The sequence below is a fragment of the Canis lupus genome, chromosome 21, assembly GCF_003254725.2.
Source record: "Canis lupus dingo isolate Sandy chromosome 21, ASM325472v2, whole genome shotgun sequence".
NCBI lineage: Eukaryota > Metazoa > Chordata > Mammalia > Carnivora > Canidae > Canis > Canis lupus.
In genome coordinates, this window is record NC_064263.1 from 10,568,795 (window position 1) to 10,589,807 (window position 21,013).

At 36.3% G+C, this 21,013-nt stretch overlaps 1 protein-coding gene across 3 annotated transcripts in view; it reads right to left on the reverse strand.

Annotated features, from left to right (window-relative positions):
- Positions 1-353: 353 nt before the first annotated feature.
- The window catches only part of FOLH1B (folate hydrolase 1B), a 65,371-nt gene continuing 44,711 nt past the window's right edge, over positions 354-21,013 (reverse strand). For 2 of the 3 annotated variants that reach the window (XM_025419350.3, XM_049099070.1), the window contains 7 exons: positions 17,223-17,290; positions 14,661-14,752; positions 12,993-13,083; positions 7,924-8,188; positions 7,562-7,643; positions 2,995-3,087; positions 354-1,258 (listed from right to left, as the gene is read on the reverse strand). In XM_025419350.3, coding sequence (XP_025275135.1) covers positions 1,069-1,258; positions 2,995-3,087; positions 7,562-7,643; positions 7,924-8,188; positions 12,993-13,083; positions 14,661-14,752; positions 17,223-17,290 — 881 coding nt within the window. In that variant the 3' untranslated portion in view covers positions 354-1,068. The remainder of the gene's footprint in view (positions 1,259-2,994; positions 3,088-7,561; positions 7,644-7,923; positions 8,189-12,992; positions 13,084-14,660; positions 14,753-17,222; positions 17,291-21,013) is intronic. The other variant, XR_004808050.2, reaches the window with a different exon arrangement.

Below are 21,013 nucleotides of genomic sequence, written 5' to 3' on the forward strand. Positions count from 1 at the left end.
AGTCCCATAGTGTGGGGGAGATTCTTCACTGGCTGCTGAAATTCTTCTCAGCCCTACGTATAGTGACTGCTCCTTGTATCTGCTATACTTCCATACTTACATGCTCTAGAGTTCTCTTTACCTTTTACTAGGCAGTATCTCATTATTGCAATGCTATTATATCTAATCATTCTTTATATTAACTTTCCCTGTTTATGCTGCTGTGTGGTTTCCCTGTCTTAACTGGACCCTGACCGATAAATGTTATATTCATGCAAGTGAATTGCTCAAAATCAGTGAACTCTAGTGAACCACAGCCATAATGACACATGGATGCACCTTCAAAGGTGAGTGAAAAAAAATCAATTCTTAGAAAATATATACAGTGTGATTTTATTTATAAATAGTTAAAAAACACACAAAGCCAAAAACACATAAGGAATATAGCCATGTGTAGAACAACTATAAGAGAAAAGATTCACAAGAGATTCAAAAAAGTACCTCTGGCTGAAGGTGGAGGCACACTGGTCAGTGGTACATGGGGGATTTAAAGATACCGGTAATGTTCCTTTTCTTAATCTGGTTATTTGTGGGGGGCAGTTCTACAAATGTTCATTTCTTTATTCTTTTTTACTGTACATATGTTACATATACCTTTGATATAAATAGGGTATTTGCTAATTTAATAAAAGTAAAAATCCTTTATGGTACAGAGTGACTATGTTTACCAGCAGGGTGATTAGACCAGAGTAGCTCAACTAGTACACTAAGATAGTGATCTCTTAGCCCTGGGTGGCCAGGAGGGCTGACATGAGTGCTGAGTTAGACTTGATTCCCTATAATGTCACATAGGATTTTTAATATAGTAGATGTTTGTCTTACTTTTAACTTAGTTCAAATTCAGAATAACCTTCTATAATTATAGAATAAAAAATTGTCCATCTTTCTTTTTTGATTCATAGGGAGAAGACAGAATGTGAAGATGTGTGTATATTAGCTTTATTTTTTAGTTTATTTTTTAGAATACAGCTTTCATGATTCTGAGTGACAGACCATCCCTATTTAATATGAGTTCTCAGAAGAACCACCTTAGGCTACTTCCCTCAGAGTCCCGGCTGCAGCCTGCACAGTAAAGGCTGCAATTGAGATCTGTCTCTTCACTTCTCCCCAGGCCTTGGAAGGATCCACTTTGCTTTCAATATCAAACAGAGCATCGTAAATTCCTGGGAATGACTCCCCTGCATACTTGTTGTGGCTGCTTGGAGCATAGATGATGTGCCTGTTGATAAAAACAGTTCACTGTCCATGGGTTGTCCACATGATACATACAAGAGAAAAACAGGAGCACTCTGCATATCCTGGAGTGCATAATTCTATTTTTATGATTTGAATAAGCCACTTGTCAGCTAAACTTTCAAGTTTAATCACCTCCAAAGACCAATCTATGAAGTATACATTAATCAATTATGTTTTGACTTAAGTGGTTCAGTGCAACAAGAATAACAATGGGAGCCCCAATCACTTGTATCTACTATGGATCATGCTTACAATTAAATGATTTGCCTAGAATTTTTCTAATTCTTAAAAATGAACTCTACAGGGGAGCTTAGATGGCTGAGCCGGTTAAGCCTCTGACTCGACTCTTAGCTTCAGCTCAGGTCATGATCTCAGGGTCTTGGGATCCAGTCTTGGTTCCATGCTCAGTGAGGAGTTTGCTTCTATTGCCTCTCTCTCCCTATCCTTCTGCCCCTCCTCCCACTTGCCCGTGCTTGCCCACTCTCTCTCTCTAAAATAAATAAATATTAAAAAACCCCAACTCTACAAAGTTGATACTAGCATTTCAAAAAGGAAGAAATTGAGATCTATGAGATTAAGTGATCAGTCCTAAGCTACATTGCAAATAAGTACTGTCTTTTCACTATTCCTGAAATGTAGCACAGTTGTGATTATTAAAGTCCCATTTCTGATCTGCCAACCTACTATTATGATTTTCTCTTTAAAAAAGAAGACACAGGGAACCCTGGGTGGCGCAGCGGTTTAGCGCCTGCCTTTGGCCCAGGGCGGGATCCTGGAGACCCTGGATCGAGTCCCACGTCGGGCTCCTGGTGCATGGAGCCTGCTTCTCCCTCTGCCTATGTCTCTGCCTCTGTGTGTGTGTGGGTGTGACTATCATAAATCAATAAAAATTTAAAAAAAAATAAAAATAAAAAATAAAAAAGAAGACACTCTAGCATGTTAGAATGCCTAGCATAAAGCATGAATAATCATTAAAAGCAACTTTGAAAGTGTAACATGGCCTAGGTGGTGATGTTTTATTGAAAGACCTAAGTCAATTCATGTCATAGCCCATAAAGGGAAGGATATGCTCCCAAGCAAAGAGATAAAGAAGGAAGGAAGCACAATCATGCTGCCATTGGGAAACCAGTCACCATGTTTGAATGATGTCCTTACTCCTAATTCTGATCCTTTGATAATCCATAGACAGAAAGACGGGGCCATTTCTTGCTAGTCACTGATCTAATTCGTCCTGCAATTCTTAGTAAGATCAATCTAATGTTCATCACTGATATTTATCAAAAATATTTACAGTTGTCAAAAATTAGAAAAAATGTGAATATTGAGTACATAAATACATATTTCATACATTTTAAATACATGTATTATGTCTTACGTGTATATATATAAACACAGATATATTTAAAATGAGGGAGGAGCTAAAATTATATGAACCAAATATAAGCATGATTTTATAATTAACTGAGGGAATCGGGTAATTTTTATTTTCTACTTGTGACTTTGGATCTTCTAAATTTCCTACAATGAACATATATTGTTTTATAATCAGGAGTAAAAAAAGACATTAAAAAGAAAATATGTAAAAATAATATATCATTTGCTACATATATTGAAATTTCCATTTGCTTATAAGAAATCAGCTATTTTTTCCACAGTGTTAAAAAAATAAGAAAAAAAAAAGATATAATCAAGAGTCAAGAGTCATATTTGTATCCTTACCTATAGAAAGGCCGGTCTGGTAATCCTAAAGGATCAATAAATGCTCGTTCCAAAAACATCAGTTGATCATTCATAATTCTTAATAATATTGGGCTAAACAAGAAAACAAATACCGCTGTCACTACATGAGACTATGTGCAGTATACAGCAAACTAAAAATTCACAACAAAGCTAAAGATAACTAATATATCTTAAATCCCTCTGATATGCAAATTAAGAATAGTGTACATGGCTATTTTTTAAATCCTATAAAATACTCTTCTGCTGAGGCTTATAAAACCACATAAACTTTTATGTGCCAGTTGAAAAAGACAGCAGTAATTTTTATTTACTTTGAAATAATAATAATTGACAAACCCAGGTATTTAAATACAGGCAAGATGTTTTCCATCTTAGGTATCCTAACAATCTACTCAAAGAAGTCATTTCAACATTGAATGGGATAGTCTATTAATGGTTAGTAGGATTCCTGGAAAATTATACATATTTACCAAATGATAGCCAATGTTTTATTATTATTAAAGATAAACTATCATGAATACAAGAAATGGTGTTTACTTTATCCTTTTTTTAAATTTATTTTTTATTGGTGTTCAATTTACTAACATACAGAATAACCCCCAGTGCCCGTCACCCATTCATTCCCACCCCCCGCCCTCCTCCCCTTCCACCACCCCTAGTTCGTTTCCCAGAGTTAGCAGTCTTTACGTTCTGTCTCCCTTTCTGATATTTATCCTTTTAATAAGATTTGAATGCCTGCTTTTATCAATTATCAGATACCTCCTGCTTTCACAAAGTTCACATTCCAAAGGGGGGGAATATATTATTGTAATAAGAATGATTTTATATCATTGAACATTTATCATCTTGAATAATTCAACAATGAGTTATTTTTTTAACAATGAGTTATTAAATTCAACATATTGATTCTGTTATAACTTAACTAATGAGAACTGTTAAACAATAAGGAACAACAAATCGCTATATTTAATAATTCAATTATCTCTTAATTTTGTTATATTTTAGTCTATATTTAGCAACTGATTGACTGCTAGTTGCCAATTATTATACTGAGGATTATATAATTTTTAAAAAGATTTTATTTATTTATTTATTTATTTATTTATTTATTTATTTATTGGTAGCATATGCACTGGAGTCAGGGTAGAGGCAGACAGAGAGGAAGAGAGAGAATCTTAAGCAGACTCTGCGCAGAGCCCAACTCACTTGAGATCATGCCCTGAGCCAGAAATCAAATCAGACACTCAAGTGACTGAGCCACCCAGACACTCCAAATGGTTATGTAACATTTTCTCTAATCTTCAGAGCAATCCTGGAAGTTGGGCAGGACAAGAACCCCACTCCATAGGTAAGATAGCTAAGACTCAGCAGTTAAACAACTTGCCCAGGTTCACAGCTGGAAACTTTTAGAATGAAATAGAAGCTCAATACTATTCTTTCAACTACACTATGTTGACAAAAGGAAAAAAAAATAACTAAAAGCCCTATAATTTGAATTTAAGCTATCTTCAACATTCATTTATTCAATATCAAGAACTCAAGTTTTGTGGGACAACTGGGTGGCTCAGCGGCTGAGCACCTGCCTTCCGCTCAGGGAGTGATCCCGCAGTCCTGGGATCAAGTCCCATATCAGACTCCCTGTGTGGAGCCTGATTCTTTCTCTGCCTTGTCTCTGCCTCTTTCTCTCTGTGTCTTTCATGAATAAATAAATAAAATCTTTAAAAAAAAAAAAAGAACTCAGGTTTTGTGATGAGTAGCAAGGTAAATAAACTCCATGTAGATTTTACCTGTGAGCAGTTCATATAAACTGACAGAAGAGACAGTTGCATAAAACATAATTTCAGTAATTTCTGAACCAAATTCATGACATATTACATCAACAAAATTCATGTGGACATACACATACACATCTCTCCATCTGTGGATTTCTGCTTTTGTGGTTACTAATAAAAAACATAATGTTTCTTGTAGAAAGCACAGCTTAATTTGAAGTAGCCCTGGGAGGTAAATGCTCAGAACATCAGAGTTAAGGGGATCTTTTTATTCCAGAAGCCTCCCTAGAGCGAGTGAAAGACATTGAAGTCTTCATGTATTCAAATACTTGAAGGTACCAAGGAGACAACACTTTTTACCCTTTGAAAGATCTAGAGATTGATTCAACAGAGTAGAAGCACAGAAATGTCTCTTCTTCAGATTTATTTTTTTTAAGATTTTTTTATTTATTCATGATAGACATAGAGAGAGAGAGGCAGAGACACAGGCAGAGGGAGAAGCAGGCTCCATGCAGGGAGCCCGATGTGGGACTGGATCCCAGGTCTCCAGGATCACACCCTGGGCCAAAGGCAGGCGCTAAACCTCTGAGCCACCCAGGGATCCCCTCTTCCTCAGATTTAAAAGTTTGAGTTGAGACATGCAGTTTACAATTAAACATCCAGTTTAATTTACTTAATTTACTTTAGCCAGCATTTACTATTATCATTATTACTATTTACTATTATCATATGCAATGCATTGCTGCAGGTGTTTCAGAGTTTATAAATGGTGTAGAGACACAAACTATACTTCAACTATTATTTAGAGAGGATAAGACAAATACAGAAATACTCAAGGAAGGAAAGGGAGAGAGAGAGTTTTAAGCAGGCTTCATGGAGTCTGATGTGGGGCTCAATCTCACAACACTGAGATCATGACCTGAGCCAAAATCAAGAGTCAGATGTTTAACCAACTGTGTCCCCAAGAGCCCCTTGAATTGTTTGGTATTATAATTTGTATCTTTCTATGAGAAGCTCTTTTTTTCTTTCCAAACTTGAAACTCTTTCCTGAAGAAAAAGTTCAAGAAATGTAAATACTATGGCAAAGCCTAAGAACTCTGTAAATTACTCTTGAAACTTTACCAGTATGTATTTATACTTCTCAAAAGGGGTTTTATTTTTTATTTTTATTTACTTAATATTTTCAAAAAGGTTTTTACAACAATACACAATGCTATCAGAAAAGTGTGAGAGCATCTGCTCCACTGCACCATCTGGCAGAATGTGTACAACCAAGTTTTACCAGTTTTTTTTTTATTTCTATTTATTTATGATAGTCACACACACAGAGAGAGAGAGAGAGAGAGAGAGAGAAAGAGAGAGGCAGAGTCACAGGCAGAGGGAGAAGCAGGCTCCATGCACCAGGAGCCCGACATGGGATTTGATCCCGGGTCTCCAGGATCGCGCCCTGGGCCAAAGGCAGGTGCTAAACCGCTGCGCCACACAGGGATCCCCCCCAAGTTTTAAATCATTACTAAGTTGATATGAAAATAGTATAATGTTATTTTTAAATTAGTGAATTTGAATATTTTTCATACTTATTTCTGTACAGATAGAGTCTTCTTTTTGAATTGTCTTGCCTATTGCCAACATTTTCAGCTTTGCTCTTCTGGATTTTCTTACCAATTTTCAAATATTATTTTTATGATGTTTATGTTACTCCTTTTCCATATTTGCTGGAAAAGAGGTTTCCTAGACTTCTATCTTTGCTTTTGATGATCAACAATCATATTAGTAATCATTTCTGTGTTCTCAAACTTGCCTGCTTTCTCATTTCCCTGTTGCTTCCAAACTGGGAATTTCACTTCTAAGAAATTTCAACTTTTAGTAATGAATTCTATACCCATTGCTTACATTGCATGCAATTTGATGTGAGGTTCTAAACTCACTTTCTTATCAGTTGCTACAAGAGCTTATACAACATTATTGTTGAATATGTCTTTCTTCCCCCATTTATTATTATTATTTTAATTTATTTTTATATACCCTTCATTACAAATACACTTTTTTACACAAAAACATTCTTATATGACACTCATCTATTTTTGGACTGTCTGCTCTTATCTTTCTATGTATTTTTGCACCAGTCCCCATAAATTTGATATTTGTAATATAATAATAGTCTTAATATAGAGTAGATGTTCACTCTTAAACTTCTATTTTTAAAAAAGTCCTTAATATCCTCACATTATTTTTCTCCCATCTTAAAATTTTATTCCAATTATGTTCACTTCTGTGATTTCACATAGAATTAATCCTAAGTGCTTAATATTTGAAGAAAAATGGCTTCTCAATACTTGTTCTGGAGAAAGAATTTTACCAGGTGGAAGTGGAAATGAACTCTGGAGGTAATGACATTAGAAGAGGAAGAAAAGAAGGTGTGTTCTGGAAGTAGGAGAATTTGGTTGAGGTTGATGGAGAGACACTGAAAGAATACGAGACAAGGCTAGAAAAAGCTGGGGTCACTCAGCAGAGGACTTTCAATGCTAAGGTGGGAATTTTGTAACTAGGCAGCTGTAGTAAAGGAGGCGCTGGCATTTCTCAGCACACAGCTGCCACTCAGAATATAAGAGGTGGTCTGGGAGAAATATGATGGCCCTGAACAGGATGCCTGACGGTGGGGAGACAGAAAGGAGCAAAAGACTTTCCAAAGATATTTCAGCAATAAAGAAGTCAAGTAGTATCTCTTTTTCATTGTATCTGGGATAAGCATAACTTAAAAATATGGAACATACTTTTTTTTGTCCAAGTCTTCAAGTCTCTCATTGAACTTAGAAGCAATTTCCGTAAAATTCTTCACAGCAGAGAAAAGTGAATCTGAAATAGAAATCGGGGCCTAATGACGTTGTCCCATGGCTTATGCAAAGGGAACAATATAGGAAGTTGTTTGTTCTCTTCTGCATTTTACAAGGCATTTGTATTTTATATATTATAAGATGAGCATCAGTGAAATGAAAAATACATTTATAGATGTAAACCAAGTATCTGATCACAGGGACTGGCAATAAATAATAAGTGGATAAATGTAAGTCATTACATATTAGAGGTTGACTGAAACACACAGATAATCAATTTTGAAAGAGGAAGTGTAGCATACCAAATGACACGCTGTATGTTTTCATTTCTTGTGGATGTTTCATTGAAATATTGTAGATTTTGTCAGCATACTTTCTTAAAACTACGGCATAATCTCGACAGTCAAATGGGAGCACAATGGAATTGGCTAGTTCAAATACCATCCCTCCTCGGACTTGGGCCACGGTGAGGTGATACTTAAAAGTTGGATCATAAAACTTTTCCACCAATTCATATGTTTCATAGACACTGTGATACAATGGATAACTCCTGAATTTGCTTGTTTCCTACAAAAAAAAAACACAGAAAAAACATACACACAAACATATATCTCTTGTAAGACAGCTTATAATAAAATGCATCATACCATATTCACCGTAAATATTAGTAATAACTGTTTTGGTCAGTGATGAAATGAAGGGAAGTATTTAAGTACCTCAATAAGCCACTTACTAAGGGGTTAATATTATAATATTAAAACACACCCCTGGTGTGTAATTTAAAAATATGTGTATGTAACATAAATTATAGTGAAAAATTATCTGGAAAGACCTAACAGTCCTGCCTTCAAGGATACAGGAGATGTGAAAACGTTTCTGAAACAAAGACAAGATGATGTTGCATTTCAGTACAAATAATTTAAGAAGACAGAGAATTGTTAGGGGCCATGGTAAATGAGCATTACACAATATTATATAGGGTAATGCTGCAAATTGTCAGTGATCACCCATGAATGGATGATTCTCTGACAAGCAGTGTGCAGAAGCATGAAGAATCTGCTTGAGGTGAGGGGTTTAGTAGTGGATTCAAAATCTTACCAAAGAGAAAGAATGCTCAGACTTAAAGAAGACACAAAGAAACTACACAAATGACAAGAGGTGAGGACTTTTCAAACCTTGAGTTGCTGATTTATGCCTTCTGCCTGCTTCATTGAGTTGTTTATTTTTTTATTGACATAAAAGAACACTTTATATACCAGTGTGTTAAAGAGGCTGAGATTCTAAAATGAGACACCTAAGTTTGAATCCGGGCTTTAGAACTTGTTACCAAATAACTTTGAGTGGTTATTAACCTATAGAGTATTAGCTTTTTTTTTTTTTCTATAGTATTCTCATGACTAAAACATAGATAATATTAACTTCTACCCTCACTCCACCCTCATCTAATCCTGACTAACTTCCAACCCCAATGGTAGATTAAAGATTTTCTGTGTAGGGAGAATAACTAGAGATTTTAGATCTAAAGACCTACAGATTTTCAGTTGCTGCCTCCACATGGAACAACTAGAAGAGGCATTCTAGATCACTCTTCTCTGAGGCTTCCCATTGGACAAATGCCATCCTTGCATACAAGGCTTCGGTCAGCTATTTATGGACTCACTCCTAAATAAGACAGGTTGCCAAAGATGATCAGGTATTTGATAACAGCCTTTGACTTGAAAGATACAGACCAAACACACAAACTAAAATAAAATCAACTCAAGAGTAAGGAGGTGGGATGCTTTGGTGGCTCAGTCAGCTAAGCATCTGCCTTTGGCTTGGGTCATCATCCCAGGGTCCTGGGATCCAGCTCTGCATTGAGCTCCCTGCTCAGTGTAGAACCTGCTTCTCACTCTCCCTCTGCTGCTCCCCCTGCTTGAGCTCTCTGTCAAATAAATAAATAAAATCTTAAAAAAAAAGAGTAAGGAGATACTGCATGGAATGGAGGGAAACTTAACAATAATAACTCAATAAAAAATGAATGACAGAGTTGAGAGAAATATTCCTGATAGAAAAAAAAACACAGAAACAAAAGATAAAAAAAAAATACATCAGAAAATAAACCCAGATGTTAAACTACTAATTGTTCAAAAAAGATGAAAGAGGGAAGAAGTGATCAAAGGAAAAAGCATTCCCTCCAACTGTAAGACATGGGTTTCCAGACCAAAGGGCTCACTCTGTGCCCAGCCCACTGGAAGGAAAAATGGTTGTAACCAAGGCACACGTATACACCAAGGACCACATGGAAGATACTAAAACCTTCCTTCAAAAAAAATCATGGTACTACTGGTGTGAAAACAGACATGTAGATCACTGAATGAAACAGAAAACAAATCCATACATACATGGTCATTTAATCTATGACAAAGGTAGCAAGAATGACATAGTGGAGAAAAGACAGTCTATTCAATAAACAGTGCTGGGAAAACTGGACAGCTATATGCAAAAGAATGAAAGTGGACCACTTTCTTACCCCATACACAAAAAATAAATTAAAAATGGAAGAAAGACTTGAACTGAAGACCTGAAACATTAAGTCTTAGAAGAAAACATGGGCAGTAAGTTCTTTGACATGGTCTTAGTAATAGTTTTTTGGACCAGTTTCCTCTACAAAGGCAGCAAAAGCTAAAATATACACACGGCACTACATCAAAATAAAATCTTCTAAGCAGCAAAGAAAACAATCAACAAAAGGAAAAGGCAACCTACTGACCAGAATATGTTTTCAAATTAACCTTTAAGGGTTTACTACCCAAAATATCTAATTAACTTGCACAACTCAGCAGCAAAAACACAAACAACTTGATTAAAAGCTGGGCAGAGAAAAAAAGTTGGGCAGAGGACCTGAATAAACATTTTTACAAAGAAGACATAGATAGCAAACAGTTACATAAAAAAATGTTCAACATCACTCATCATCAGAGAAAGCGAATGAAAATCACAATGAGATATTACCTCACACTTGTCAGATTGGCTATTTTCCAAAAGGCAAAATATAACAAGTGTTGGTGATGTTGTGGAGAATAGGAACCCTCATGCACTGTTGGTGGAAATGCAAAATAGTGCAGCCACTGTGGAAAACAGTAAGGAGATTCCTCAAAAATTTAAAAATATAAATACCATACAATCCAACAGTTCCACTGCTAGGTATTTATCTGAAAACAACGAAAATATCAATTTAAAGAGATACATGCACCCCTATGTTCACTGCATCATTATTTACAATAGTCAAGATATGGAAGAATCCTAACTGTCCATCAATAGATGAATACATGCACACACACACACACACACATGCATACAAACACACACACACACACACACACAGAGCGCACAGAGGAATATTACTCAGCCATAAAAAAGAATGAAGTCTTCCATTTGCAACATGGATGGACCTAGAAGGTATTATGCTAAGTGAAATAAGTCAGAAAAAGATGAATACCACTGATTCCTTATATGTGGACTCTAAAAAACAAAACAAATGAACACATAAAACATAAAACAGGAACAGACAGATATATAAAATAAACTGCTGCTAGTTATCAGAGAGGGGAGGGATTAGAGGGCAGGCAAAATAGGTGAAGGGGATTAAGAGTACAAACTTTCAGTTATAAAATGACTAAGTCATAGAGATGTAATGTACAGCACAGAGAATATAGTCAATGATATTGTAATAACTTTGTGTCTTGATAGATGGTAACTAGAAATTGTAGAGATCAGTTTGTGATTTATAAAAATCCCGAGTCACTATGTATGATGCATACCTGAAATCAACAAGATACTGAATATCAATTATACTTAAAAAAAAAATCAGAGCCAAGGGAATCCTAAAGGCTGGAAGACACTGAATGATAAGTTCAAAATTGTGAGGATACAAGACTCTCAACCAAAAGTTTTGTGCCCAGGCAAACAATCAAAGAATTGTGTGTTGTACAAATATATCTCAGACAAGCAAAGGCTTTCCCTTTTGTATGGCCTTTCCAAGAAGCTCCTGAAGGATGTGCTCCAAAAACAGTAAAGTAAACAAGAAAGGGGAGGATACAAAATCCAGGGAAGACAAGATGCAAAACAGGTAAGAAATAAAGGTACTCTCAGACTTCTCAGTGCAAGAAAATTTCACAGCCAAGAGCTGTGCCACAGGAAAAGAGAACCACCAGAGGATCCAGATGAGCAGGAGAAGAGTCCAAGGGGGAAAGAAATCTGCCATATCACCTGATATGTTTGTTTGCTTTGTTTTTGAAGATTTTATTTACTTATTTGACAGAAAGAGAAAGAGAGCACAGGCAGGGGGAGCAGCAGGCAGAGAGAGAAGCAGACTCCCCACTGAGCAGGGAGCCCAATGCAAGGTTCAATTCCAGGACCCTGAGATCATGACCTAAATGGAAGGCAGACACTTAGCCGACTGAGCCGCCCAGGCTCCCTATGTTTGAATATTACTAAAAATTTGTGGTGAACTAGTTATGAATACATGCAGGGGGAAAAAAAGATATTCTAATCAATAAGTATAGTACAACTACATACTGAGAAAAAGCAACGAGGGAACATATTCAGGAGTTGGGAGAAAAAGTAATATAAAAGAGCTAAATGCCTATATTCCCTAATGACAAGTAAGTGGATAATACATCAAACTGAAAAACAAATAAATAGCAGCATGAACATATTATGTATAAAAATGCAGTGCAATATCAGAAGAAACCAATGAAAAAGCTGAAAACATTTTAATCTGTTGAACAGAATCAGAGGTGACAGGAGCATGCACGAGGAATAAGGGACCACTGTTTTTCATTATACACCTTTACAGAACTGCATGACATTTTATGAACTATTTTTCTATGTTACTTTGGTAAAAATAAAAACTATAAAATTGTCATTATCATCAGGAGTCATGAGAGTAGGGAAAAAATCATGACTTATATACGTGTTCATTCATCCTTGTGCCACATATCGTAACTTCCCTGTTTAATGAGTGGAGACAGAATGAGATAAAAATCCAAATATTTGCTGGTCTGGATACTAATTAATTTGGAATGATAACAAGTAGGGAGGAGTCAAAGACAATTTCTACATTTCTAGTGTAAGTAAGTGGGTGAAAGCAATGCCACCTAACGAAACAGAAGATATATTTAAGGGAGCACGTGAAAGTTCAAGTCATAAGGCTCAGGATACCAGATGCAGGCACCAGCCCAAGTAGTAGTACCACCACCTCAACCACTTTTGCTTTAAATTCCTCAACTTCTTTAGTGCTTAAGTCACCTTTTTTTTAAATCCAGAATTATTTGTATAGCTAAAATATATTCATAAGTAATCTTGAAAAACTTACTGACAGACTTACCCAATTTTTAGTGTATCGTGCTCTGCCTGAAGAAATGCCAAGTCTTTGGAAGAACACCTCAAAATCGTTACCAGATCCCAACTTACTAATTCTTTTAGGGATAAAATACAAGAATATTTTAGTAGCTTCTTCAGTTAGTACAAATTAAATATTAATTAAACTCCACTCTTGCTCTTATAGATAAATTTTAGTTTATAAAAATCACCTTAGACTAGCAACAATAACTAGAAATAATGGAGAGGTCTATCAATTCTGAACACAGAGTATCTACTTCCATAAGACTTGTGGGTAGTAGTAACCATTGTTCTTTTCAGTTCCTAGACCCAATTCTAACATGTGGAAGGGGATGTGTGGTGTTTCCACATACCAGGGACAAGCAATTCTCTGGGACACCAGCTGGGTGTCCTCCAATTCAACTCAATTCTGAACCTGAAGACAGTAGCAGATTCACAGGTGAAGGAAGGGCTTGGTGCCACAAGACTGTCCCTCCATGGATTTCAGAAGCCAATCACAAACCCAGGTTGTTATCTGTGGTTTTGACAAACAGGCTACAGATTGGAGATTCCCAAGTTCCTTTCCTTGGGTTTGATTAATTTGCTAGATCTGTTCCCAGAACCCAGAGAAACATTTTACTTACTATATTATAAAAGGATATAACTCATACATAACAGCCAGATGAAGGAGGTACAGATAGCAAGGTGTGAGGAAAGGCTGCAGAGTTTTCCACGCCCCACTCAGGTGTGCCACTCTGCTCTAAGTGCCGCATATCTACCAACATGGAAGCTCTCTGCACCCTGTCTTTCTAGGTTGGTATGGAGGCTTCATTACAAAGGCATGATTGATTAAATCATTGGCCACTTCAGACTAATTCAACCTCTGCATATGTCCTACCCTTCTAGTTATATGATTGGTTCTCTGGGCCCTCAGCCCCCATCCTGAGGTGGGGTCCAAAGGTACCTGTTAATATAACAAGAGACATCCATGTCTCTTTCATCACTTAGGAAACTCTAAAGATTTTAGGAGGTTTCTGTGCCACAAAAGGGGCCAAAGATTGAATATATACTTCTTATTATAAATCATGATATCATACTTGCATAAGTTACTTTTTATAAAAAGAGTCATTAAGTTGGAAAATATTTCCCCTCATTAATTTAATCATCTGTATTTGTTGTTCATGATAAAGTTAAAAGAAGCAGATATTTTTAGATAATTCAGATGTAAATCATACCTTAAGAATTTTTAATTATTCATACTCTTAATAGCCATAATCTCATCTATAATCTATCTGTATCTCTGAGATATTTATTCCTTGAACCTCGCTTATGAAGGACACGACCAATACTGAAATTAGTCTATATTTTTCTTAGAGTAACCAAAATATTTTTTAACTGTATGATATTCAGAAAAAAGAAAATGTATCAAGTAACTAGTGGACAGAAATGTGAGGGGAACTACTTGTCACCTATAACTTTTGACTTATGAACCACATGTATATATAATGCCCACTCAAAAAAGAACCATTTTTTGATGGCCTACAAATTTAACTTCCAAACACATAGCAATACTTTGGAACCAAAGCATTGCCTTCCCTCTACCATTGAAAGAAAATACACTTTTATTTTCAACCCAATCCCATAGTATATCTAGTAGAGAGTCTTGTTTGTTTACCTGGGCATGCCACTGAACTCTGGTGAAGGACTTTTTTCATTCCAACTCTCATAAAGAGATTTGCCTTCAAAGCCTTCATCGGGGCTTTGGAGCTGCACAAATTAAAAGGGGAAAAAAAGAGAATACTTATAAATCAGATATTTTAAAATTTAAATGTCCATTAACCAGGGAAAGAATAGCTAAACTATATTCAGCAAAACAAGTGATACAATTCACACATTAGCAGTCACTAAGAATTACAGTAATGAGTTTCTGATAATAAAGGAAAATGCTCATACAATTATATATAAGGGTGACTATTATAAAAAATACATTAAGTGTATGGAAAAGAAGGCCATATTATTACCAAGCTGCCATATTCAAATGAATGGTCATATTGTGAGATGTCTTTTTTCTATTTTTTTCTGAATTGATGCCAGCTTCTTTCAAAGAGACATATTTCCCGCCTCTTATAAAAAGGAAAATGAGAGGAAGCAAGATCATTAAGTGTGGTATTTCTTTTAATATTGCTTCTTGCCAGTAAGATTGCTAAAGTCATTAAATATTACATAATAAAGACAAATGCATTAATATTTTATTTAATTGAGTATTTATTGTAATTGTGTTAATACTAGGATTTAAATACATTTCTGGTTTTATAGATGAGAAAAGTAAGGGGAAAAGATATGACCTATTATTGAGTTCTAGACCTATTCTTGAAATCTAGCTCATTAGATGTTATGCTTAAAACATTTAGCAAACTAAAGTTTAATTAATGTTCATCACTATTCACAAGTTATTTATTATACATTATATGGTATCCAATGTTTTTATTTTAAATTTAATGAAAGTCCTATGTTCTATTTTTCAACAAATTTTTGAATTTTTATAGAAATTAAAAAAAATTATAGAGTATTTATGCAGTTTAAAACTTTTTGTAAATGCCAGGGATACAACAAGACACATTACAAACTCTGCTAAGGCAAACTCCAAGTAAAAATGTGGAATTCAATGTACTGGGGGCTGTACTACAGGTATATGCAAAGGTCTATGGGAATACAAATAAATTTGCATAAGCATGAGGAAAGAATCAGAAATTATGTTCATAGAAATTACATTATTAACATCCTAATTTGCAAAATATGAATAAATAAGCAACAAAATAATTTCAGTCAAGCTTATAGGTTTATACAAAATTTTGATATAAGGGACAGTACTGCTTGCTCCATTTATCCTAAGAAATGCAAATTTAGAATAGTGTAGAAATATATCACTAAATTCTCAGTTTTTCACTAAAATGTAAAATGCTACGAATCATTCTCCCCAAACAAACAAGACAGAATAAAGCAAACCCCCAAAACTGTCAAGCATCACATAATTTCAAAACTGACCTAGAGCGCTGTGTTTTTGCAATTGCCCCTGGGTGCCACCAAACCATCCAGTAAACAAATAAAACTGCCAAGCTTCTTTAGCCTTTACCTTAAATTACATGAATGGTGAAAACTCTCTTAAATTCCCTGTTTCAGATAACTTAAATTTTTAGACATTTCATGGAAATTGTTAAGACTGCAGGCAAATGATGCAGCTCTTCAGTAAGGACATGAATAGATTTTTTTCAAATTAATTTTTTTCTATTCCTAGAGAAGAAACTAAATTATAAGATTACATTCCATGCTTTTGAAACCAAAGGTTAGTGACAACTGATCTTACTGAAAATCCCTATCTGAAGGTAAATAATTGTATTTTTCTTGGTAATTATACTTCAATTGGTAATTCTGTCAAATAGGCAAGTCTTTTTTTTTTTCCCCCTTTCCAGTTCAAATAAGGTAATTAGCAGTAACAACAAAAATCTGCCATGCAACTTCTTCATTATGATGAACATTAGGCCCAGGGGGCAGGACAAGAGAAGTAATGAGTTGCCTGTCAGTCCTGAAGGAATTCAGACACTCTCTCTCCAGAAGGTTCAAGATTTTGTGCTGTTGTCAGAATTATTAAGAGACTTCAGTGGTCAGCCCATTTTAGTGGGGCTCAGTGGATTACAGCTCAAGGCCGGAAGTCAGGAAGGGGGGTACATGGTCTCACCTAGTCTCTGCCCCAAATCAGTTTGACCCTGGAGTCAGCAATTGGTGGTGTTACACAAACTCCTCAATCACTTAGAAACGAACTCTTCCTGCATCCTGGGCTAACCGGTATCATTATATGAAGGAGGATAAACCAGTTTTAAAATTAAGGAGTTAAACCACAGGACCAAGTCCTGGTTTGGCTACCGCACGAGTTGTGTGATTCAGGTGGCTAATGCTTTTTGATCTCAGTTTTCTTGATTTCCAGTGGGGATAGTAAATACAATGTTATCCCAAGGCTGCTCCAGTATAGTCGGGAGAAATGAGGTCATATGTGTAAACAGTTTATTAGATGTAATGGTCTCTGGCATCTATTAGATGGAATATTTGCCATATGATAAAAGGACAAGTTATAGAACAATGCATGCTTAACATGATAAAGGTACCTCAATAATGGTACGTCAGTGGTACTACATCATTTGTAGAACTCAAATTTTCTAAAATTATATGTGATTATTTTTACCTCCTTTGTTAGGTTGTATACCAAGCTGTACATCAGTGGGGTGCAATCGACTCTCAAAGTATAGTTTCCTAAAAGATAAAGAGGGAACGGCTTTTTATTTTATTTACTTTACTCTTTCATTAAAGATGAATGCTAATTCTTTATCCAGAAGGATCCCTTTAAATTTCAAGTTCAGTCAAAGCTCTCCAACTCATTACTCAATAAAAGGTATATGCTCACCATGGTCCCCAGTTCCATGAAAGAAACAACCCATCACCACTCCAAATCTTCACCTCTCACTCTGCCCAAGCAGACTCCTCCTGCTCAGAAAAGTTTTCTGTTTTCTGCTCAGAGGCTTTGCACCTACAGTTCACTCATCCTGGAACAGTAGTTCTGCATTATATCTGCATGACTTAAAACTCTTCTAGTCAAATGTCATGTATTCTGAGAGGTTTCCCCGAACACCCTACCTAGAAGAGCACCCAATCTTCACTTTATCCTAGCCACTCTCTTTTGTCATTGGTTATCTACCAAACATGTTAAATATTTGCTTTGTTTTCCATCCTCCTACCAGACTAGAAGTTCCATGGGAACAGATGTTCTCTTTTATTTGCTGCCCTATCTCCAGGGCTTAACACAGTCCTGACCGTTAGCATTTACCCAATAAATATTTGTTGTAAAAATGCATTTGTGGGAGCAACTGGGTGGCTCAGTCAGTTAAGTCTCTGACTCTTGATTTTGGCTCAGTTCATGATCTCAGGGTCCTAGAATCAAGCCCCACACTGGGCTCCATGTTCAGTTTGGAGTTGGCATGAGATGCTCTCTTTCTCTCTCTCCCACTGCCCCTCTCCCTGCCTGTGTGCAAGCTCTCTCTCACATAAAATAAAATCTTTTTAAAAATGCATTTACAAGGCAGATGCTGTCCAGCTAGTCTGAATAGAGAGCAGAGATGGTATTCCCATTCGTCAGGAATTCTGTCTAATGAGTTTGAGAGTCATGTGGCACGAGCCAGGAGAGGTGCCCTCAGGAAGTTGTAGGAGCACAGGGAGAAGGGGCTGCAACACGATAGGGACCTGGGGAAGGGGAAGTCAAGACAACTTCATCAAGGAATAGCTTGTACAAATGCCCAGAAATATGAAAGTACATTATATACCCAAAGAATTGCCAGCAACTCTTATCTCAAAGTTTAAGATCCATGTCTGAGAACAGAAAAGTTGAGGCTTTAAAAATAAGTAAAACACCCCAGCAGAACTGTTCATGGAATTTGACAGGCTGGTTCTAAAATTCAACTGGAAGAATAAATATGCACAAATTTAGCCACTGCAGTTTTTAAAACAGATAAAGAGCTAGGAGTACAAACCAGAGAGTCAGAGGGGTAGTCTGGCTGCATGTATTACGGGGTAATGCACATGTACCATGACCAAACAATGGTATTGTAGGTCTCCACTTGTATAGAAAAGGCAAGGCAGGCCAGCACAAAAGATACTTACTGCAACAAATTGAAGCAATATGACGATCAGCTGGAAATTTGAGACCTAAATTGCTCTGCTGAACACTGTAAAAGTTTTATTTTCAAGTGAAATAGATCTATATATATACTGACATGGAAAGTTTTCTGTAATATGCTGTTGAATGGAAAAGGGGAGATGCAGAACCACATAACATGTAATATGTAATGAAAACTCATATAAGGTAGTGAGAGGCAACAGAATACTGTGGTTAGAAGGATAAAGGATAAAACTAGATTTGAGTCTCAGCTCAATCCTTTGCTAGCTGTGTGACCTCGGGAAAGTTACTTAATCTCTCTGAGTTGGCAGTTTCCTCTTCTACACAAGGGAGATGATAAAGTACCTCCTTCACAGGATTATTGTATTAAATAAATTTTTATATGTGAAGCATTTAAGATAGTGCCTTCAACACCATTGATTGTCTGTGTGAGCTAAATTCTTTATATAAATGTCAGTGTGATGGAGACATTCCAAACCGAGGGCAGTAGTACCTTTTTAGAGAAAGCGGAGTTTGAGAGTTACATTAGTGAAGGTTTTTGCTTGTTTTATAAATTTTGCCTTTAGCATGAGAAAGGCAATATACAACTTATTGTGTTATTTTGAAGATGAATATTTAACAAAATTTTAAATATAAAACAAAGTAAGGTAAGGGGTGTCCTAGCTATCGAATAACATAGGGTCAGGTGCTCTTGATCCTGAAAATGATGAAGAAACAAAGCAGTATTTTAAGGCAGGGAGTGACATAATCAGCAAATTCCAATGATTTAAAAACATATATTAAAAGTCAAATCTTACAAACAACACTAGCTATAAAGACAACATTATTCTACTTTTGAAAAATACATGGTTAAGTATTTACTCTGTGTAGCAAAGGTGTTTCATCCTTTTATGTGTTTCTAAGTAAGGGTAATAGTTCAAAGCTAGTAGTTTTGAACTTTTACTCTGTGCAAGACACAAGTTTGGGAGTTTTGCAAATATTAACTTCTTTTGCCCAAAAAGAGGTTTAGAGATACATGTGCTCTTGGTAACTCTACATAGAGGCGAGAAAACTGAGACACAGGAGGGAAGTAAGTGACAACCTGAGGTTACACAACTAGGAAGCGGCAATGCCATGAGGAAGGACAGGCCCTTCATCATGAATGTAAGAAGAGGACATAGGGCAGGAAGGTTGAAACACACTGTGTGAGCTACCTTCAGGGACAATGTAACTGAGACGTGTGGTCGAAGAAGAAATGTACACACCAACATGCCTCCATCAAAATGCAAGGCCTCAATTATTGCTGATACAGAAAGTTTATGAATATGCTAACAGGAAGATTCTAAAGGTCCACCCTGTGTTCATGGACTCATTCATTTGCTGCATTTGTGCAACACCTGTTTCTTTAACAAGCCATTAGGAAGCCACCAGTTATGAAGATCCTGCTCCCGGCTGAAGAATACAGCCTAGTAACAGACATAGTGTGTGAAGCAAATAGTTGTTTAGTCGTGGTGGTGAGGGGTGCTACAGACAGGGCTTCCCAAGAATAGTAACATTTCAGGGAAGGCTGTCAGGATAAGAATTAAACAGGTAGCATGTGTATTGAACACCCATCTGAAGACCAAGAACAGCAGCTGCCCTGGCAGGGAATTGTACACGATTGAGAACAGAAAGACAAGTGGGTGCAGACAGTAGGACAATGGACTGCTTGATCTTGCAAACATGATGTCCTTTTGTTCAAATCTCTGCTTATCAAAAGCAAATCCATTGTTAAAGGCCAGTCTCAAGTGTCTATAACATTTCTCAAGTCTTTCCCAAACTTCCTACTATTCTCTCCTTTGAACTCCCAGACCAGTCTGATTATAGCCTTTCACAGTCCTTGCATATTATTAGAATCCTACGGCTGATTTATCACTGGGACTGAGCCACAAACTCCTGAGTGCAAGACCCTAACTTCTAATTCCTTTTTTTTTTTTAAGATTTTATTTATTTATTTGACAGAGAGAGAGAGAACACATGTGGGAGAGGGCGGTTGAGGGAGAAGTAGGCTCCCTGCTAGCAGGGACCCTGGGATCATGACCTGAACTGAAGGCAAATGCTTAATCGACTGAGCCACTCAGATGCCCCCATCCTGATTCCTTTGAAATACTGGAAAGTACGCTGCATAGAGAAGTGTTCAGTAACTATTCATTGAATTTGGGAAAAAGACTTAAGGAAAAGAAACACATGGACATCAGTATTTTTTCCAAAATCAATATGCATATGATATGCATGGTGTGATGAAACCAGGATTATATTTAAACTATACTTTTTTGCTACCCTATTCT